The following is a 19,177-nucleotide window of genomic DNA, read 5'->3' on the forward strand; positions in this document are numbered from 1 at the left end:
GCGCCTGGCTTCTCCATCTTCCTCCCACAGAGAAGACATCTTGGCCCTGCTTGCCGCCCTTGGGCTCTGGGGATGGGACCATGTGTGACCAGCATTTAGGGCTTATTTGCTTTGCTATTCAACCAAGTCCTGCCATGAATTTGGCCACTCTGGGGACACTTTGGGGTCCAGCTGGCTGGAGACTCCAGGACACAAGAGAAGTGCACCATGGGAACTTGTGGGGGCTGCCAGATGGCTACCTGCTGGGCACGTGGTTTTTCTCATCTCTGGGGTCCCAAGGGAGGTAGATAAGCATGGGTTACACAGGAAGGGTTACTTTCTCACAGTGTGCACTTGAATTCTGTCTTATGTCGTGACTCATCCGTTTGGAGGCAATAGACACCCAATGCTCGATGAAGTCACTTTGGTCTAATCCAGGAGGGTTTGGAAGGCTGGGGGAGCCCAATGGTATAGCACACTCCTGAGTGGAGATTTCCTCCCCAGAGCCACCTATAGGGCCGTTACATCCTACCCTCTGCCCTGTTAAAGTCTCCCAGGAGGTTGGAAGCTGTCACATTGGCCCTCAAGATCACCAAGGCTTGTGACCTTGGCATCTACTCCCTGTGGCCAGGTTGTTAAGAGTATTTAGTCCCAGCTCACCCCTCCAGCTCTTCAACAAATAAGCTCGTTGGGTTGTGGTGACACAAGCCTTTAGTGTCAGCACTTGATAGGCAAATGGAGGTAGATCTCTGAGTTCAAGGTCAGCTGGTCTATGGAGCAAGTTCCAGGACACCCAGAGCTGCATAGAGAAACCCTGTCTCAAGAAAACATTAAAAAAAAAAAAAAAAAGACTTAAGCTCAGGGGTAGATGCCCACTCAGCTAGCTCCTGACAGCCCGTGCTGAATACTGATGTTCAAAGAGTTTCTCTTAAAAGCTGCACCACTGCCAGACCCCTTGGGATCATAAAGACCTCTTCTGTCTCCACACTGACTGTAAAGACCTCTTCTGTCTCCACATTGACTGTGTGAGAAGCCAGGACGGTTCAAATCTTGTCTGTGTCCTTTCCTTACTGTGTGCACTTGGGCAACTTTCTCAGCATCCTGGAAGCTGCACATCTTCAGGGAGACGCTGTGCTTACAAGTTATAAGGGTCAATTAAATAATGTCAAGGCTCCAGTCCAGGGGTGATTCCTTCCCGTGAGTGAGGGTTATTTTGACTGTCAATTTGAGTGGACGAAGCAACACCTATGGAGTTAGTGACACACACCTTTCATACATCAGTGAGGGTGTTTGTGAAGTCAATTAACCGAGGGTAGAAATGCCACTCAGAATGTGAGTGGCAAAATCCCACGGGCTGGGGTCCTAGACCGAGTAAAGAGACAACATTAGCTAAGCATGAACACTCAGGGCAGTTGTTTGGGAGTCATGGCACCCACTTCCAGACATGGGCTGAGTGTTCTCAATTATGCTAGCGAAAGCGAATGTGAGATCTCCATGCCCAAGGGACCCGCCTGGGCAGACTCGTGAGCTTGACCTTTGTCAGACCCACCAATCCCACCTGCCTCAACTTGGGAGCAGTTGGGTGACCCACTGCAGCTAACGCCACATCTTAGTTTGAATCTCTTAGGCTTAGCTCTCCCAGGTGCTCAGGATACCTCCATGCATGGTGACAGGATCCAAAGGAGAGGCACATGGGATGGCTGTGGCTGAAGATTTTATTTCAAGCAAGGCAGCCTGGTCAGGCCCAGGCTCCCTGGCCTCAGCCACTTGGTTTCAGGCTCTGAACTCGAAGTAAAGGTCCCTCCGTTGTCGCTCTTGTGAGGAGACTCTCTTCCCTGATGGGAAAGTCTGGTAGGTCTTCAGGTAGTCGGGGGACACTCTTAGAAGGTGCCACTTATTCTTCGGGCTCAGAGGAGGCCTGGGGGTAAGGATGGGGCCGTTGTCAGGCAGTGTGCCTGGTGGGAAGGGTAAAGAGTGTTCACCATAACCCCATGTACCCACAGTGGCTTTGTGGCCCTGTGGCCATTCAACAGTGTGACATCTGCAAAGTCACATGGACTTGGGTATGGATTCTGGTCCCATCTCCTGCTGGAAGCAAACCCATGTGACAGTGAGCTGCTGTTACTGTTATTCTATTGACTTTGTTCTAAATGAAGCTCTGCACAGAAGGCACCTAACAGACGGCAAGGCAAGGAGGAAACACTCAGCTGTTCCAGGAAATGGTGGCCAATGGTGATGTCACATTAAGGATGATGGTGGTGAGGGATGGTGAATGTGATGGTGGTGATGATGGTGAAGGTAATGGGGGTAATGGTGGTGATGGTGGTAACAGTAATTGTGATGAGAGGAAGGTGAGGATAATGGTGATCATCATGTTGATGATGGTGAAGGTGATAGCAGTGATGACGGTGATAGCAGTGATGGTGGTAGTGGTGGTGATGATGGTGGTAGTGATGGTGGTGGTGATGGTGATGGTGGTGGTGGTGGTGGTGGTGGTGGTAGTGGTGGTGATGGTAATGGTGGTGGTGATGGCATTTATGGTGGTGATGGTGGTGGTGATGGTGGTGATGGTGGTGGTGGTGATGGTGGTGGTGATGGTAATGGTAGTGGTGATGGCATTTATGGTGGTGATGGTGGTGGTGATGGTGGTGATGGTGGTGGTGGTGATGGTGGTGGTGATGGTAATGTTGGTGGTGATGGCATTTATGGTGGTGATGGTGGTGATGGAATTCCAAAAAGTAGAGACTCTCCAGGCTATAGAACTGACCATTGACCTTCCCTAGGCACTTAAGATTAACTGTCTGGGTCAGGCATGGCACTGTCTTATGGACTACCAGGTAATTTGGTGAAAAAACAAGATCCAGTGGTCTTGAAGATTCAAGAACACACCTGGTACAATGCCAGGAGACCTGTCTCCATGGAGACACGCTCAGAATTGCCTTATTAGAGAGAAGGCCAACTCAAAGGCTGAGTTGATGGTAGCAGACATGGGTCTCTTCCCAGACTGGGCCTCCAGCCACCAGGCCACCTAGCACAAGCTCCCGAGGTTCTCGCTGGACTCAGTTTACCTGTTTATCCACAGAGAGGCACTTCTAGAGGCAGTGGGACAATGTCTGCAAAATCTATCGAACGGTGTGTGAACAGTTGCCTATTGACACTTGGATGCTGAGGCCGGGACTCTTGAGGTGTGCAGGGCTTAAGGAGGGTTGAAGCCCCAAACCTGCCCACTCCCAGAAAAGGGAGGTAGGTTGCAAGAGTCGGGTGAAGAATGAATGGGCTTGGAGTGTTGCATCCCTAGCCAGGCACAAGTCACCACTCTACCAAAGCCACAGGCACCTAGGAATAAGCTTGTGATCCCTTGAGTGGCAGGAGGAAATACACTGCCTGGTTCACCTTGCAGGGCAACATAGGTCTGATCTGGAGGTGGGTCGAGGCTCTCCCAGATAAGCCCAGGCGTGAGGGCTAGGCTGTAACATGCTTTCTTACATGTTTTTTACTTGGTTAGTTAAGCTTTTAAGATGTTTTCAAGTTCTTAGTGTGAAACTAGGTTCCCAGAACAACCCAGACTGGGCTCCGTAGGAAACAGCAAGAAGGTGGGGGTGGTAAACTGACAGCGGGTCTCTAGTGGGTGTAGTGTCCCATTCAACCACCAGAGGGCAGCAGCAGCTCCAGGTTTGGACTGGTGCAGCTTTGAGACCCAGCCTTTGCAGAGGAAGCAGGGGGCAGGTTCCCACCAGCAGAGGCTGTGGAGTATGCATCTGGTCAGGAAAGCACTTCCTGACCGTGCCCACACAGGTTCCTGGCATTCTGCCTCCATCAGTTCCTGGGCCTGGGACCTTCTCTGCAATGCAACTGCTTCTGCACGGCAGGCACCACAGGTTAGATTGCTAATTGGTTTTGAGTGTTAGGGCTCTAAGGGCCCGATGAGGAGGTGCCCTGTGGATGTGTGTGTAGGGGTATTCACAACAGGGAGGAAGACAGGGACACTCACAAGTCAGTGGGTAGGGGGTACCGGTTCCGCTCCTTCACAGGCAGCACGAAGTAGGGAACACGGGGCACCGTGCCAGTCTTGTCCTGGTAGTAGTTCCGCTGCTGTTGTGCTGTCTACAGCTCAGTCAAAGAACACACAACGGGGTGTTACTGCGTCACCCGTTCCCGGCTGTACCTAGCCAGGAGTGAAAAGTCTCCTCCCTGCTCCTGGCAGAATCTCCAGGGATTCTGGGACTCAGCTCAATGGCTAACCAGCTATTGTCCTCAATGCCTCATGCCCACACAAGCATGCCCTAAGCACACCTACCATGCCCACACAAGCATGCCCTAAGCACACCTACCCATGCTCACACAAGCATGCCCTAAGCACACCTACCCATGCCCACACAAGCATGCCCTAAGCACACCTACCCATGCCCACACAAGCATGCCCTAAGCACACCTACCATGCCCACACAAGCATGCCCTAAGCACACCTACCCATGCCCACACACGCATGCCCTAAGCACACCTACCCATGCTCACACAAGCATGCCCTAAGCACACCTACCCATGCCCACACAAGCATGCCCTAAGCACACCTACCCATGCCCACACAAGCATGCCCTAAGCACACCTACCATGCCCACACAAGCATGCCCTAAGCACACCTACCATGCCCACACAAGCATGCCCTAAGCACACCGCTGTCCACACACGCATGCCCTAAGCACACCGCTGTCCACACACGCATGCCCTAAGCACACCGCTGTCCACACAAGCTCTGCTTCTTCACTCCTGGAGCAGCTGTGTCTGTGTGAGGAAGAGAAAGGCTGCCCCTGACCCACTGAGATGGTCCCATAGCTTCTCAAAACCTGGGATCGGCTACTCATCCTGCCCCTGGGGAATGTCCCTCACTCGGACAAATCCCCTGCTCTGGCATCAGACATGTCTGTGTCCTTCCTACCAGGCTGTGTGTGTGTGTGTGTGTGTGTGTGTGTGTGTGTGTGTGTGAGGGAGTGGGGTATGAGGAAAGATGCTGCCAAGAACAGGGCTCCTAGATTCAGCATGAACCAAACCCTCATTCCAACCAAGACCTGTGTGCTGTGCTGCACTGGGGGCACCTGATGAGCCAGGGAAGCAAAAATACCAGGGGTGTGGCTAGATCCCCTTCATCTTCATCTCTTCATCTGACATTTTGGTCCAGTGTGGGCTAAGGATGACCTGGGTCGCACTCTAAGGGGGATGGGAACTGTGGAAGGTGAGTGGGTACCAAGAAATTCCAGTGGAGCCTTTGATGGCATATGGTTTTCCCTGGGGTTTGTTGGGGGTCTTTTTTTCAGGGAAGAGGTAAGCAGGCTGGCTAGTTTCACATCAGTTTGATACAAGCTAGAGTCGCTGGGGAAAGGAGAACCTGAGTTGAGAAAAAGCCCCCACCAATTTGGCCTGTTGATTGGTGACTGATGTGAGAAGGCTCAGGACATTGTGTGTGGTGCTATCTCTGGTAGGTGGTCCGGAGCAGCCACAGGGAGCAAGTTAAAATGCAGCATTCCCCCATGGCTTCTTGCTCCGGTTCCTGCCTTCAGGTTCCTGTCCTGACTTCCTTTGATAGTGGACTGTAATATGGAAGTGTAACCCAAATAAACTCTTACCTCCCTAAGTTGCTTTTGGTATTTTTTTTTATCACAACAAGAGAGATTAAGACAGAGCCATGGAATCAAAAGACTAGAGGGAGCAAAGGAAGGGGCTGGGGCATCTTGAAGGTTCCCCAGCTACACTGGCTGTGGACCGAGCATGACAGAACTGCAGAAACCCCTGGACTACGGAAGATCTCAGGCCCTGAAACTTTGAAAAAGGCACAGCCACCCCTCCCCAACCATCCAGGCCTTTCCAGGTTGGGGCTGCGGGCAGCTCACCTGGTAGAAGTTATTGATCTCGAAGTTGCGGCTGCTGTCCAGGTTGAACCGGGTGTAGATGGGCAGATGCAGCCAGCGATCCCAGCTCTGCACTTGACTAGCCAGCACCAGGGAGGGGTTAGGGGAGAAGATGGTGGGAAAGCGGCCTCCACTGAGGAGTGCATAGCTCTTCTCCAAGGCTGTATTGCGGAGGTCCTGGAAGTACTTGAAGGTGGTGGTGCCGTAAGGGGAGCCGAAGGAGGAAGCCACACCGGGGACATGGCCTTTATACCTGCAGTGACAGTGGGAAGGGGCGGGTGGAGGAAGATGCAACTTCATGACATCCATAGCAGCTCCCAGACAGGCCCTTGGCAACTGAGCGTTCTTGCGTCCCTCTGGTTTTGAAAGGATTCTTAAGGAGCACTAGCCTGCTCAGGTCTTTGGGGGAAGGTCACGTGAACAGGTCTCTGGGACGCTTCTTTGGCACAGAGGGGCTGGCTGGGTTGTTGTCCTCCAGACCGTAGACCTCTGAACCTCTCAGGGGGCCTACAGACAAGAAACCCGCACACAGATCCCCCAGCTCTTTAAGGACTGGCCAGAAGATCCCTGCAGTCATCTCATTATAGGAGACAGGAGAAGTTGGTGGACTCAGCTGTGAAATTCTGTGCGTGTTTGGTTTTCTGCAGCACAGGCCTGTCTGGGTCTCGCTCCCATGAGCAAAAAGTTCCCTAAAGTCATTGCACCTCCAACTAAACTTGTTCTCAAGGCTAAGTAGAGCTGATTCCAACTTTAATGTTTTAATGAAGAGACTGGAGTTGGAGAGCTTGGAATGTTGCAGGTCCAGAGCCTAATCACATTCTGTCTTGGGCTATTAATAGACCACCAAAGAGCCATTCCTTGCCCGCCTTTGTGTCCAACCTAATATCCAGTGACTAATAGGGAAAAACAGTATTGAGGGCATTAACTTAAAACCCTATTTTCTACCAACCAAAAGGCTAAGTAACAACACCATCAGATAAGACGTGGGGACTGTAACAGAGGCCACTTTACCTACTCCAGTGCATTTTTAAAGGGTCTTGATTTGTGACTTTTTTTTTATTCTGTTACTATAAAAACTATCAAATCGTTATCACGTTGGAATACAAAATTCAGGATAACCTAATGCTGAGTTCCGGGCCCACAGGCACCCATATTTGGCTCTAGAATAAGCTCTCTTCTCTCCTTTGAGGTGAGAGTTGTGTGGTTTTTAAATTCTTTTTGAAAAGGTCGTACTTGAGAGCTAGATGTCCTTCGTGTCCAGCCGTCCCCTTCCAACTCCTCCCACTCCTGGTAACTGTGGTTTTCAGGTTGACACCCCCATGCCCTCACAAGATGCTTGTCCAAATGGCCTGGGGGGCCTTGACCAAGGATCTGTGGTGCCAGACACCCTAGAACAACTCTTTTGATGCCAGGGAGGCCCAGCAAGAGGGACAGAAGATGGGCTTAGTGACCCTTCTGAGACGGGAGACCCTTGACTACACGAGGCTTACAGAGAAGGCTGCCCAGCACGTCAGACAGACTGAAGCTTTCCAGTCTACGTGGCCCCTATCGCCTTCCTGTCCTCACATTCCAGCCCGATTCTCCTGCAGGCTGCTCTTGAAATTGCTGATAATGACTTCCCTGCTGTTGGTGCAGAGGGCATCTCCCCTCCACCCTGGAAATGTCACTTTCGATTACCCTGTTCTTTGTACCCACTTCCCTGATCATTCTTTTGAGTCTCTTCATCCTTTTCCATTTGTCTGAGGGAGAGAGAGAGAGACAGGGAGAGAGAGAGAGAGACAGAGAGAGCATACATGTGTGGAGGTCAGAGGTCAATGTTGGGTTCTTCTTCCATTGCTCTCCACCTGATTTTTGAGACAGGGTCTCCCACTGAATCCAGAGCTTACCTGGTTGGACGGGCTCTCTAGTGAGTGCTGTGAGCCCTCCAGACTCCCACTGCTCAAGTTATTGATATGTTCTGCCATACTTGGACTTTAAGCTTTTATGTGTGTGCTAAGCAGCTGGACGCAGACCCTCAATCCACCTTTGTCTCAGTCACTATTCTATTGCTGTGACGAGACACTATGACCAAGGCAACTCCTTTAAAGGAAAGTGTTTAAATGGAAGCTTGCTTGGAGTTCCAGAGGCTTAGTTCATTATCATCAGTAGCCTTACGGGAGTTACGTCCTGAAGCATAAGCTGAGAAGAAGAGAGAAACACTGTGCTTGTATGAGCATTTGAGACCTCAAAGCCCACCCCCCAGTGACACACTTCCTTCAACAAGGCCACACCTTCTCCAACAAGACCACACCTCCAAATCCTTCTAATTGTGAGGATATACTGCCTCGAAAAGCAAGACCTAAAGCCAGCAGAACAAACTCCAAATTCAGCATCTCCATGTCTGATGTCAAAGCATTCTTCAGCTCTCCAATTCCTTTGTTGACTGCTTTGTTGACTGCAACACACTTCTCTCTTGGGCTGGTCCCACAACCAGTCGGCAGTTCTTCTTGGCAGGCATCCTATATTTCTGGCATCTCCAACATCTCGAGGTCTCCAACAAAGTCCAGCCTTAACTTCACAGCTTCACACAATGGCCTCTCTGGACCTCCGTACAGGGACACCCTTGATGTACATCTGGCCTCAGCAGCTTTCCTTAGTTGCGGAGGGAGATTCCACAGCCCCTTTCCTGTATATTCCTTTGTAAACCCAGAACGACACAGTCAAATCTGCCAAGTTCTTTTGCTTGTCGGGGTTGGAACTTGGACCCTTTGTTCCAATGCATGTCTATCAGTTTTCTGTTGTTAATGGGTTCCTTCGCTGCTTAAACTTTCCTTTAACTCCCTCTCACAACCTCTTAAGGGTTGGGGTTTCTTTGGGGTCTGTTCTGACACACAAGCCATGGCCTTAACCATAATCTAGTCTAGGAGTCCTCTTCAAGCGCAAAGTACACTACACATCTCCCTTGGTCCTTCCAGAGCTCAACTTCTCACTCCTACATTGCCCAACAGTCTGGCCTTAACTCCATAAAGAGTTCTCCCTAGCTGTCCAGGCGAAAATGTAGACATCTACCCCTCCCATCCGGCCAGGCAGCAAGTCCCATCATCCCTCCACCTGAATCATTTAAGCCTGGGTCTATCTCCTTCATTGAAACTTTGGTCACAGCACCCTTGCCCTCCTAGCTGTACCCGAACCTCGGCTCCTTGAATCCATTTCCACAATCCAGACATGGCACTGCCCAACATCAAATCCTTGGTGAAGTACTTAAAAGCCTACCCACCTGTATTCTCAAGGTCACCTAGTGTCCCAGGACTAAAGGGCCACTGTGACTCTATAGGTGTCATGTTTCCTTGCTCTCTGTGCCCTCTCTTCTTTGCCTCCTCCTTCTCCTGGGTTCTTATTCTGTCTCCTGAAATCAGGATGTCAGCCTATTTATTCCACTCCCTCCTGTGAATCATTGCCTTCCCCCCTCGTTATTTTTTTTTATAGACTTGGTTGAGTTGAAACTTACTATATAGACTAAGCTGGCCTCAAACCCAGATATCTTCCTGCCTCCAGGTCCTGAGTGTATTACCCTGTTCTGTTTCCCAATACTAAATGGTTCCTTAAGACTTGTCAAATACCGCACCTAAGAGCTTCTTCCTCTTCCAGGTCTAAATGGGTATATCTGTTCCCGTTGTCCCTTTGCACCCTAAAGTTCCCTCCATCACCTGCGCCTCTTTCTGTGCTGCTCAGACCGCTACCCCTCTTAATGCACTCAGATAGCAAGCTTCTCAGGTGCGGGATGGGCTTGTGTTTTACGTATTTGAGTCCCTGGTTCTTCATAGTTGGTTTGGCACATGGTATGTGGGGAGAAAATGAGCTGTTTATTAAACAGATAAGATGATGAGTAGATAGAATATCTGCAGTAGCGGTGATGGACACAGTTGGACCTAGATTATCAAACACGAGAAGGTCAGTGACCATGTTCTAGAGACTTCCAATACATGTCCTAAGATGACAACCACTCTCCATGAGAATTGGTGGTCAACCACACACCAGGGAAACCCCAGTTAAGCCCTGGTGATGCAGCTTGTCTGTTTCTACATTCCTGACTCTTATCCAGACCCAAGAGGGCGCCTCAGACCTTTCTGCCTCTTTACAATGGGTGCAGGCCTAGAATTAATCAGTAATACATGACTTCTTTCCTTGCATTTTCAGAAAAAAAATGCAAGAAAACCATGTAGAGTGGCAGGCAAGCAGACCTGCTGGTTAATTTCCATTGTGAGCAAAACATCTCAAGTCCCTCCCGTTCCTGGTCCCATTATTCCTGCCAGTGGGCCTGCCTGGGATCTGGTAGCAAGGAGGATGTGCCTGGCTCAGAGTGGCATGAAGTAGACCACAAAGGTGGGCCAAGCTAGGAGATCCTGTCACCGGCTTCGTGGGTCTCTCTCCAGCCCTTCCCGCTAGTCTTTGACTCCATGGGCTCTTGATACTTTTCCATCCACTCCAGATCCCTTTCTCCTGGACTTCCTGCTGACAGCCATGCATCCTCTGGTAGAAATTGAGGACTTGGGAGTCTTTGCTGACCTCTCCTGAGAGCCTGTGTGGTCACCATGGCCATTTCTGGAAGACAGAATCCTCCTTTCTACCATGGTGCACCCCACCTGTGTCTGAAGTCTACCTTTCTTGCCTTCTGTTTTTCTCAGCCTCTGCCCTTCCTCCATGCCATCTTTTTTTTTCTTTTGAGACAGGGTTTCTCTATAGCTTTGGAGTCTGTCTTGGAACTAGCTCTTGTAGACCAGGCTGGCCTCGAACTCACAGAGATCCGCCTGCCTCTGCCTCCCGAGTGCTGGGATTAAAGGCGTGCGCCACCACTGCCCTTCCTCCCTGCCATCGTTAATGTCTCCTTCTCTCCTCACTTCTGATCTCTGCCTAAAGATGTGCTCTAGTCTTTTCTAGACTGTGAAGTTCTGTAGGAGACTTTGCTGCCGCTCACATCCTACCCTTTCTCCTTCTTTCTGGCTCCATCTCTCTAAGGAATGCCCCCAGAACTTCTGCCTTTGTTTCTTCAACCCTGCTCTTTCCTGACCTCTCTCAGTCCCACTGCTGTCCCACCACTGAACCGTAAACCTCTACTGGTTGAATCAAGGCCACCCAGGACCATCCAATGTCTTTGGCTCACACTGGTCCTCTGCTACATTTGTGCCAACGATGATTCCTGCTTGGAAGGAAGAACTCTGAGAAGCACAAGCAGAGTTCCTGAGATGGCTCATGCTGTAGAGGAAACCTCCTAAAAATGTAGATCCAATAAGCTGCAAAGCCAAAGACAACAGGTATGAAAGGGAGGTGTTGCTTCACCTGTCCTTAGCTTCAGTGAGACTAGAGCTCCGTGACTCTCTTGCTGCTATGTTTTGGGGTGAGCTGACTGGGAACGTCGGGATGCTTGCAGCTAGCTTTCTCTCCTCTTCTTTGAAGGAGAGACACATGCTTTGACTCACCATGCCAGAAGCCTCAATTAAATATTTTCCTTATAAGAATTGTCGTGGTCATGGTGTCTCTTCACAGCAGTAGAAACCCTAAATATGACACCACACCAATATAAAAGAAAGAAGAGAATGGAGGGGGGGGGAAGGAGCAAGGGAGGGAGGAGTGTGGGTCGCAGAGAACACTCTGCAGGAAGCATGACTTGAGACTATGTCACCAGCCAGGTGGCCAGTCAGTCCTTTCCGAAGATGTGAGAATAAAACAGTCACAGCTCTCCCTAAAAGAAGAGTTGAGTGACAAAACCCTGCCAATCAAGGGGTGATTCAAAGGAAGAACTAAGCTCAGTCAAGCAGGAACTCTGCGAGAACGAGGACTGGTGATCTTCCAACCTATTCACCAACACGGCTAGGAATAGCAGCCAGGTGAGCACTGCTTGCAGAACAGAAGCGAATGTTATAAAACCTGTCAAGGCAAAAATAACTTGAGCAACCAAAATTGAAAGGTGGGTGGAGGGGAGATGGGAGCGCACCGAGAATATCTCCGAATAGTCAACCCATGCCATCGAAAATGGAAATGCCACCAAAAGTACACGACGTAATGACTCCGTCAGCCTCTGTTGGCTTTCAGTTCCCCTCTCGCTGCCCACCCCCACCCCCACGCACCCCAGGATCCTGGAGGGATTAATATCTTTTTCTGATGAGCTGACATTTCTCTAAAGTCTGCCTGATCTTCCCTTTTACTTCAGTCTCCTTCTATTATATCCTAGTGAGATTAAATTTCACACTTTTCATTTCGAGGTAGAAAATCAGGGCTGATTGTGTTCTTTTACAAAATCACTTTTTTTTATGTGGCTTCACATCTGGCCTTCATCTGGCCTCTTTTTCAGGCCTAAGGTAGGGGTCACCAAATGGTAGCTTTGGGTGTTCATCCACTCCCCAAACCTCTCTCTGCCTTCCTCTCCCCAACACCTATACTCACCAGGACAACCTCAATACTCCTAGAGTCTTTCTTCAACCAAGTCCCTCCCGCTGTCGTTCGGTCCATCTTCTCTACCACCACCACTATAGCCTGTGTCCAGGTCAGGGCAATCTTCCTCACCATGGTCCACTTCCCTCCAGACACCCAGGCCTAGCAAAGGTGCACACCGTGTTGTGTCCTTAGTCTCTGATGCCATCAGCAGCTCCTCTACCTGCAGGGCTGCTCTTCTGCCCCCAGAGGATTTGCCACCTTCTCTTTTGGAAAGAGCCAGTACTCCAAGCTGCCCGCCTGATCTCACCCTGCACCTCACTGTGAACGCTTGCCTCTGGGATTATCATCCTTACGTTCAGACTCAAATCCACACCTATCCTGGTTAGTATTGTGTTTGGTTTTGTCAACCTGACACAGCTAGAGTCATGTGGGGAGAGGGAGCCTCAACTGAGAAAAGGCCTCCATCAGATTGCCTGTAGGCAGGTATATGGGGGTACTTTTTTTTTTAATGAGTGATTGATGTGGGAGGTGACACCCAGGACAGGTCAGGTCATCCTGGGTTTTATTTAAAAAAAAAAAAAAAAAAAAAAAAAAGCAGACTGAGCAAGCTATAGGGAGCAAGCCTGTGGCAGCTCCTCCATGGCCTTTGCTTTAGTCCCTGCCTTCAGGCTCCTGCTTGGCTTGAGTTCCCACTTTGACCTCCCTCCATGATGGCCTGTGATTGGGTTGACAAGGTAAATAAACCCTTTTCTACTCAAGCTGCCTCTGGCCAGTGTCTTAACCCAGCAATAGAAAGCAAACTAAGACAACATGTATCTACCTCTGTGTTCTTCCCGAGCCGCACCCCAGCCCCAGCACTCAATACGTGCCCATGGGAGGAGCGAGAAGTCCCGATCACTGGGGTCCCGAGCGCTGAGGGCACAACGTCCCTGGCCTGTTCTAAAGGGAGTTCAGATTTCCAGGGTACATAAAGCATCCCGCCCCCAGGGCAGTGGGCTCCCCAGAAGATAAGAGCTGTGGAAATGAGACTTGCCCTTAGGATTCTTCTCCTTGCCTCCCCCAAGCTCCCTGCCATCCTCCTCCTCTGCTCCCTGCCTTCCCACCCTCGCTGAATGCCAAGACATTTGCATCCCAATAGAATAGAAGCCCCCTCCTCCGCAACTCTCTTAAGTTCTGCCTGGCTTTCATTCTGAATTCACAGCTCCGCCAGGTGTGTGCCTGTGCACGCATTCTCATTAGTTAGCACTCTGAGGACACAACAAGAAGCGAGGCGTGTGTCCCTTGGCTGCACCTGGCTGTGCGGGCTTTCAACAGACCCCATAGGACTCCATACTAGGACCTTCTGCTGTCCTGTTTCCGTTGGCCCTGTGACAGAGGAGATGACAGTGGCACAAGCTCATCTCCTACCCACCCCTTCTTCTGTCCTTGCCCATTCATCTGCCCCCATGTTTCTCCATCTACCTGCATATACAAGCTAGGAGATGCTGAGCCAGGCTCCCGGGCCAAGACCACAAATGGATTCTAAGGCCCATTGTGGATCACTGTGTGTTCAGGGAGCAATCCCATCCCTGCCTCTTAAGAGCACTGACTGGCCCCATAGCTGGCATTAAAATTAATTACCATGAGCATCAGAGATCCCTTGAGCAGCCTTATTAACTAATTAACTTGCTACATTCGCTGTGTTCCCATTCCACGCACAGCCTCTTCTCTGCTATACCTTGCAGTGAGGATGGAGCTGAAGGCATCCTCCCTCCCCGCCCCATCCCCTGGCAGAACCTGTGAGGGCTCCCCACTGCCTATGGAATTAAGAAGAAAGCAGGCCAGCTCCTGGGGGTGGGGGTCCCTAGCTGTGGGCCTGCGTGAGGAATCTTGCCAATCTTGTTCTTGTTCCCATAGAAGCTTTCACACACTAGCCAACTAGACTGCTGCTTTGAGAACACAGAACCTCCAGCCCTTGCTTTTGCTGAAGCCCTTCCTCCATCCAGAGGGTACCATCCCTTTCATCCAGAGGGTTCCCTCCCCTCCCTCCTCTCTTCCCCCTCCATCCCCCTCCCTCCTCTGCGATCATATCTGCCATTCCAGGAGATGTCAAGTACACTCTTTTTCTTAAACAGTGCTGTGAATTGAACCTGGCCTCACGCACACTAGGCAAGTGCTCTACCATTGAGCTAAATTCCCAACCCAAGTACTCTCATGTCCAGGAAGCCTCTGTTGATTAATTCCAAGGCCCTGCTCACCCACTGTTCAGCTGTCTGTTCCTTGACCTGTCCACATTCTATTGTATTTGAAATGGTCTGAGCCCTTGGAATAGTCTTTCCACGGCTCCTATTTGTGCTCCCACCGTTCCTGACCTAAGGTGCTCTGTAAGTGTTTACGGGACTGAATTGACAAGCAGGGGCTTGTTTTAAAGAGCTCATCTGTCTCTAGAAAAAGAGGAGACCCTCTGATACATAGTCTGGGTTTCCAGGCTCCAGAGGCTCTGTTCTCAGGGGCTCCTTAATGTCCCAGCAGGTGTGAGAGGCACCGGTTACCTAAGAAACACCTCAGATTAGCTCAGGGCTGAGATCTAAGGAGGAGATGGCTTTGGGTAGAGGTGTTGAGAGAAGAAAGGTAAAATGGCTTGCTGGAGGACCACAGCAAACGAGAACAGGCTCCCACCGGGATGGGGCTCCCTGAAGGGCAGAGTCCAGAGGAGGTGAGTGGGGTTTCAGAGTCTGATGTCTGCTTGAGTGCCACCTATGCATGTAGCTGAGACGAGAGAATCACAGAAGGTAGCTGCCCACTGACCTTAGACCCCACAGCCTAAGGCTGAGCCGTCAGAAGGTTGCATGCTGGGAGAATCCTTTTAAAAGACGCTTAGGCTGGGGCCCACCCTTTCACCAAGGTCCTCCACACTGGAACCACCGGGGAAGGCTGAAAAACCTCATTCTTGTGTGTAGTCCAACCAATGGCATCAGAACCTTTACCTTGATGCATGGCCCAAGGAAGGATACAAACAAAAGCTCTCACATCTAACATGGAGGCCCACATCTGGTTGAGACTGCCCTTGTTTCGTACTCAACGATGGACTGGCCCATCTTGGAGGCAGCACCTCCAAGTGCTAGGCCTGCCATCCGCTCTGTTCCACCTTTTCTTTCTGATTCCAGAAGCCATGGGCCCTAGGGAGACCGCAGGTGAGGGAATGGTTGTAGTACTGGCTTGACTTGGCCTCAAATGAGTGGTTGCAAAAACTTCAGTTATGTATCTGTGCTTAAAAGGCTAGTTTAAAAAAAAAAACAAGTGAATAAATCACTAGTGTAAAAAATTGAGTTATTTAAAGTTGTAATTAAACAAATGGTATGAAAACTAAGATAATAAGTGTGAAAACAATCAACACAGAGTATATCATCTGTGTTCTCTAGTTTTTATCTATTGGATTTTACAGTGCAGATACAGACAAGCCTCCTCTTCCAGGAAGATTTATCTGTTTAAAAATCTCCAGGTATTCAACTCTCTGTATTCACTTTCTTCCTATACATATGGGCTTATGATAACGTTTAACTAGAGATTAGCAATAACTAATGGTGTAATGAGATAATTGCAACAATACACTAATAAAAATTATTTAAAACTTGTGAATCGTTTGTCCCTGGAAGCTTCTATTCTGATTTTCAGATTGAGTTGACCTTGGGAAACTGAAATTGCGGAAAGTTGATATCCCATGTGGTGGTGTGTTACCTCACACCTTCTTAGATTTAGAGCCACCATGGTGATGTCTTGAAACTAGCTACCTGGAGGGCTTCTGACACAGATCCAGGAGAATGCTACAAACCCACGCTTTCTTCTCTGGAGTGAGCTTCAAGAAGAACGTTGGGCATGAATGAGCGTACAGAGAGCCTAAGCATGCTGGTGGGTGTAAAGGGCCACACCTGACCTGCGCAGAGGGCAGGCCCTCACAGGAGCTGGTCTTAACCCTTCAAGAGGTTTATGGTCCCAGGGCCTGTGAACCGAGAGTTCTCTGCCCAGCACAGTGTGGCACCTAAGCCAGATACGTACAGATAGCATCTACAATCTACAGAAGGTGTCTGGACAATGGGCTACTTCGAAACAGCAAAAAATGAAACAGGCCATCTTGACAGCCATCTGAACACTGTCATCCTCACCATCATCGTAACCGTTATCACCATCATCATCATGATCGTGATCCCCCTTCTCTTCCGGGGCTGCCCCCTGTAGCTTCAGGCGCTGAACACAGCAGTGTTGTACGAACAGTAGATGACCGCTACCAAGCACAGGGCTCTGTGCGCGTCGATTTCCTTTGCTCTAACTTGCACACACACCTTCATTAACAGATGAGGTAAGTAGAGCAGAGCAGGGATAAAGACTTCCCCAATGTAATGGATGATAAGGGCCCATTCAAGCCCTGCTGGCCGACTCCAGCATCTCTCTCACCTCCTCCTCTGTTCCCTCCCTGCCCAGTCAGTGGGACCTGTGATGGACTCTAGGAAGGTTCAGGTAGATATTGGGATAAAACAGAATATTAAAGTCCTGAAGGCATGTGGAGTGCCCTGGGCAAGAAGCTCATTCCTTCTCTTGGTGGCTACGAAATCTTTTTTTACTTCTTAATTTTGGGGGGATGGTGCCGTGTGTGTCATGGCCAGTGTGCGGAGGTCAGAGAACTGTCAGGAGAGTATGTTCTCTACTCCTGCCACCATGTGGGTCCCAGGTATTGAACTTGGATCATCAAGTTCCTTTACCCATTGAGCCATCACATTGGGCCTTAGAGACCTTTTCATAGAGGGGCTTGGAATGGACATATCACAGTGTGAGCCTGGCACATAGTTGGGGATTTAGGGCGTTACTGCCAGGTACCAGAGGCCTGGCTCCACCCCAGCTCTTTCAGTCACCAGAGGGAGATTATGCATAGGTCCCCATGGTCGTATCTGAAACAGGAAGAATGTGGGCTATGAGAGCTGTGTGATCCTCATCAATTCAATATTCTCTGCCTGTGTATAAACTACAAAGGAGGTGATTTGAGTGTCCGAGAGAGACTGGCTGTTCTTTAAAATCTGTGATTAATGTTTGAAAAAGAACAGAAAAAAAAATAATAATTATCCAGGCGAGGTAGGGGATCCTGGATTCCTTCATTAAGTTAACAGAATTGCCAGTGAGGTGTAGAAACACCAGATGGCTTACTTCATTCCTGGTTCATGGGGACCTTTAATGAAAGCACCCCCTCTCCCAGCAAGATCTTGACAAGAAAGCAGTAGACATGGGTTCAGCTGCTCAGCCTAGTCCAGGCTAGTGAAGCCTCCTTTATGGCCACTCGTCATTACTCTTTCTAAAGGCATCATGGGATAGGATGTGGCTCTCAAGGGAGCTGTAGATAGGCAGCATGTTAAGAGGGGCACTGTGGGGTTTGCCCTGAGATTACAGCTCCCACAACTTCTAGAGTGAGGGAATTGTGGGGCAGGGCCGCAGGCACACCAGGTCTTGCTCAGCAGGCAGCAAAGAACCAAGGGGTCTCACGGCAGAGGCTCTTCCAATAAAAGCCTGTGGAGGCTTAAGAAAAATAAAGTATCAGTGTATCAAGCCAAACCTCATGGCAGACACCCAGAATATGACAAAACCACTGCTAACTATGGCCGCAAAGATGGATTTGCACTAAACCTTACATATTTATATGAAAGCCAGACTTGGTGCCATAGGCTTCTAACGCCAGCACTCAGGAGACTGAGGCAGGCGCATCAAAAGTTCAAGAACAGCCTAGCCGACTCCAAGAGCGCAAGGTCTGTCTAGGTAACTTCATGAGACCTTCTCTCAAAATCTAAAGAAAAGATAATCTAAATAGAAGGCTGGAACCCCTCAAGGGTAATCTCTCCCCATATCTGTCTGTTTTCCCAGGATTCTAGAACGCCTGGCAATGCCCCATAAGCACACAATATCTTTTCCAAGTGAAAAAAGAATGAACAGGCAAGCTCCAAGGCGAGCTGATCAACACTCCTGGTTTGCCTTTGGGAAACTACCGTGCTTTTGTAAAACCACCTCTGTCTGGTGGCTGTCAGAGCAGCTTCTGAGCTGACTGAGCACCAGAGAAAGGCCCCGTCCACAGACAGGCTGGTGGAAACTAGAGACCCAGCCTCCGGTTGCAGCTACTTCAGCGTGTGTTGTTTCTAAAATTGACGGTCACGTGACCGCCCCTACAGTGTCTTGCTGCATCTTCTGGAAGACAATTCAAATTTTATACAGAATATGCTGTTTTCTGTTGAGGCTGGGGGTTTCCCTTTTGCAGTCTGCTCAGTTTGCAGTAGGGAGTATGTGTAAAAGTCAGGTGGATAGTATACTCTACCAACTGTCAAATACTGCCCTGCCAGGCTCTGCCAGCCATGCCCACCCAGCCTCAGTCCCGCCTTCAATCCATAAATACTCATCTTCCTGGAAAACCCAGCATGCCCTCCTACTCCTCCTTACATTATTCCTCTGCTGCTCCAAACACGCTCGTTTTCATCTTTTCTTTCCTCACTCTGGCCCCATCCATAGCAGATGGCATCATCCCGGGCTAATTTTCAGCCATCAGCTTCTCCAGTCCCATCACTTGCCTGCCTGTTGTTATAGCAGAAAAGTCATGAAAGCCAAGAAGGAAAAGTGGCCAGGTGGGGTTCCTTGAAGTCCCCCAGATTGAGAGGGTGGAGCATCGGCGTCCTGGCAGGTGTGTACAGTGGGGAGGAAGAGGGCTCTGACGGGCAAGTTCAGGTGTGCCAGAGTGCCTGGCAGCTTACCCGGGCATGAGAGCGGGGGGCACGAAGGCGGCATTGAATTCGGTCAATAGTGTGCCTGCGCTACGGGAGGCCATGGTGAGGTGCTGCGAGCCCCAGCGCTGTGGCTCTGCTCAGCCCTGTGGTAAA

At 50.0% G+C, this 19,177-nt stretch overlaps 1 protein-coding gene across 2 annotated transcripts; it reads right to left on the reverse strand.

Moving 5' to 3' along the window:
* Nucleotides 1-1,676: 1,676 nt before the first annotated feature.
* On the reverse strand, nucleotides 1,677-19,177 carry Cimip2c (ciliary microtubule inner protein 2C). 2 transcript variants are annotated; one of them, XM_048436515.2, is made up of 4 exons: nucleotides 19,052-19,177; nucleotides 5,865-6,135; nucleotides 3,971-4,083; nucleotides 1,677-1,897 (listed from the first exon to the last, which is right to left on the reverse strand). In XM_048436515.2, exons 1-4 carry the CDS (start codon nucleotides 19,123-19,125, stop codon nucleotides 1,753-1,755), a joined length of 603 nt encoding a protein of 200 aa, XP_048292472.1. In that variant the 5' UTR covers nucleotides 19,126-19,177; the 3' UTR covers nucleotides 1,677-1,752. The 2 variants fall into 2 exon arrangements, with proteins under 2 accessions (XP_048292472.1, XP_085546222.1); XM_085690096.2 differs by lacking the exon at nucleotides 19,052-19,177 and adding an exon at nucleotides 18,744-18,908.

Source organism: Myodes glareolus, chromosome 6 (assembly GCF_982192425.1).
Source record: "Myodes glareolus chromosome 6, mMyoGla1.1, whole genome shotgun sequence".
NCBI lineage: Eukaryota > Metazoa > Chordata > Mammalia > Rodentia > Cricetidae > Myodes > Myodes glareolus.

Coding starts and splice junctions, on each gene's coding strand:
- Cimip2c (XM_048436515.2), bottom strand. CDS start 19,125: ATGGCCTCCCGTAGCGCAGGCACACTATTGACCGAATTCAATGCCGCC. Junction 6,136..19,051: donor CCCCCCGCTCTCATGCCCGG/GTAAGCTGCCAG, acceptor CTGTCACTGCAG/GTATAAAGGCCATGTCCCCG. Junction 1,898..3,970: donor TACCCCCTACCCACTGACTT/GTGAGTGTCCCT, acceptor CCTTACCCCCAG/GCCTCCTCTGAGCCCGAAGA.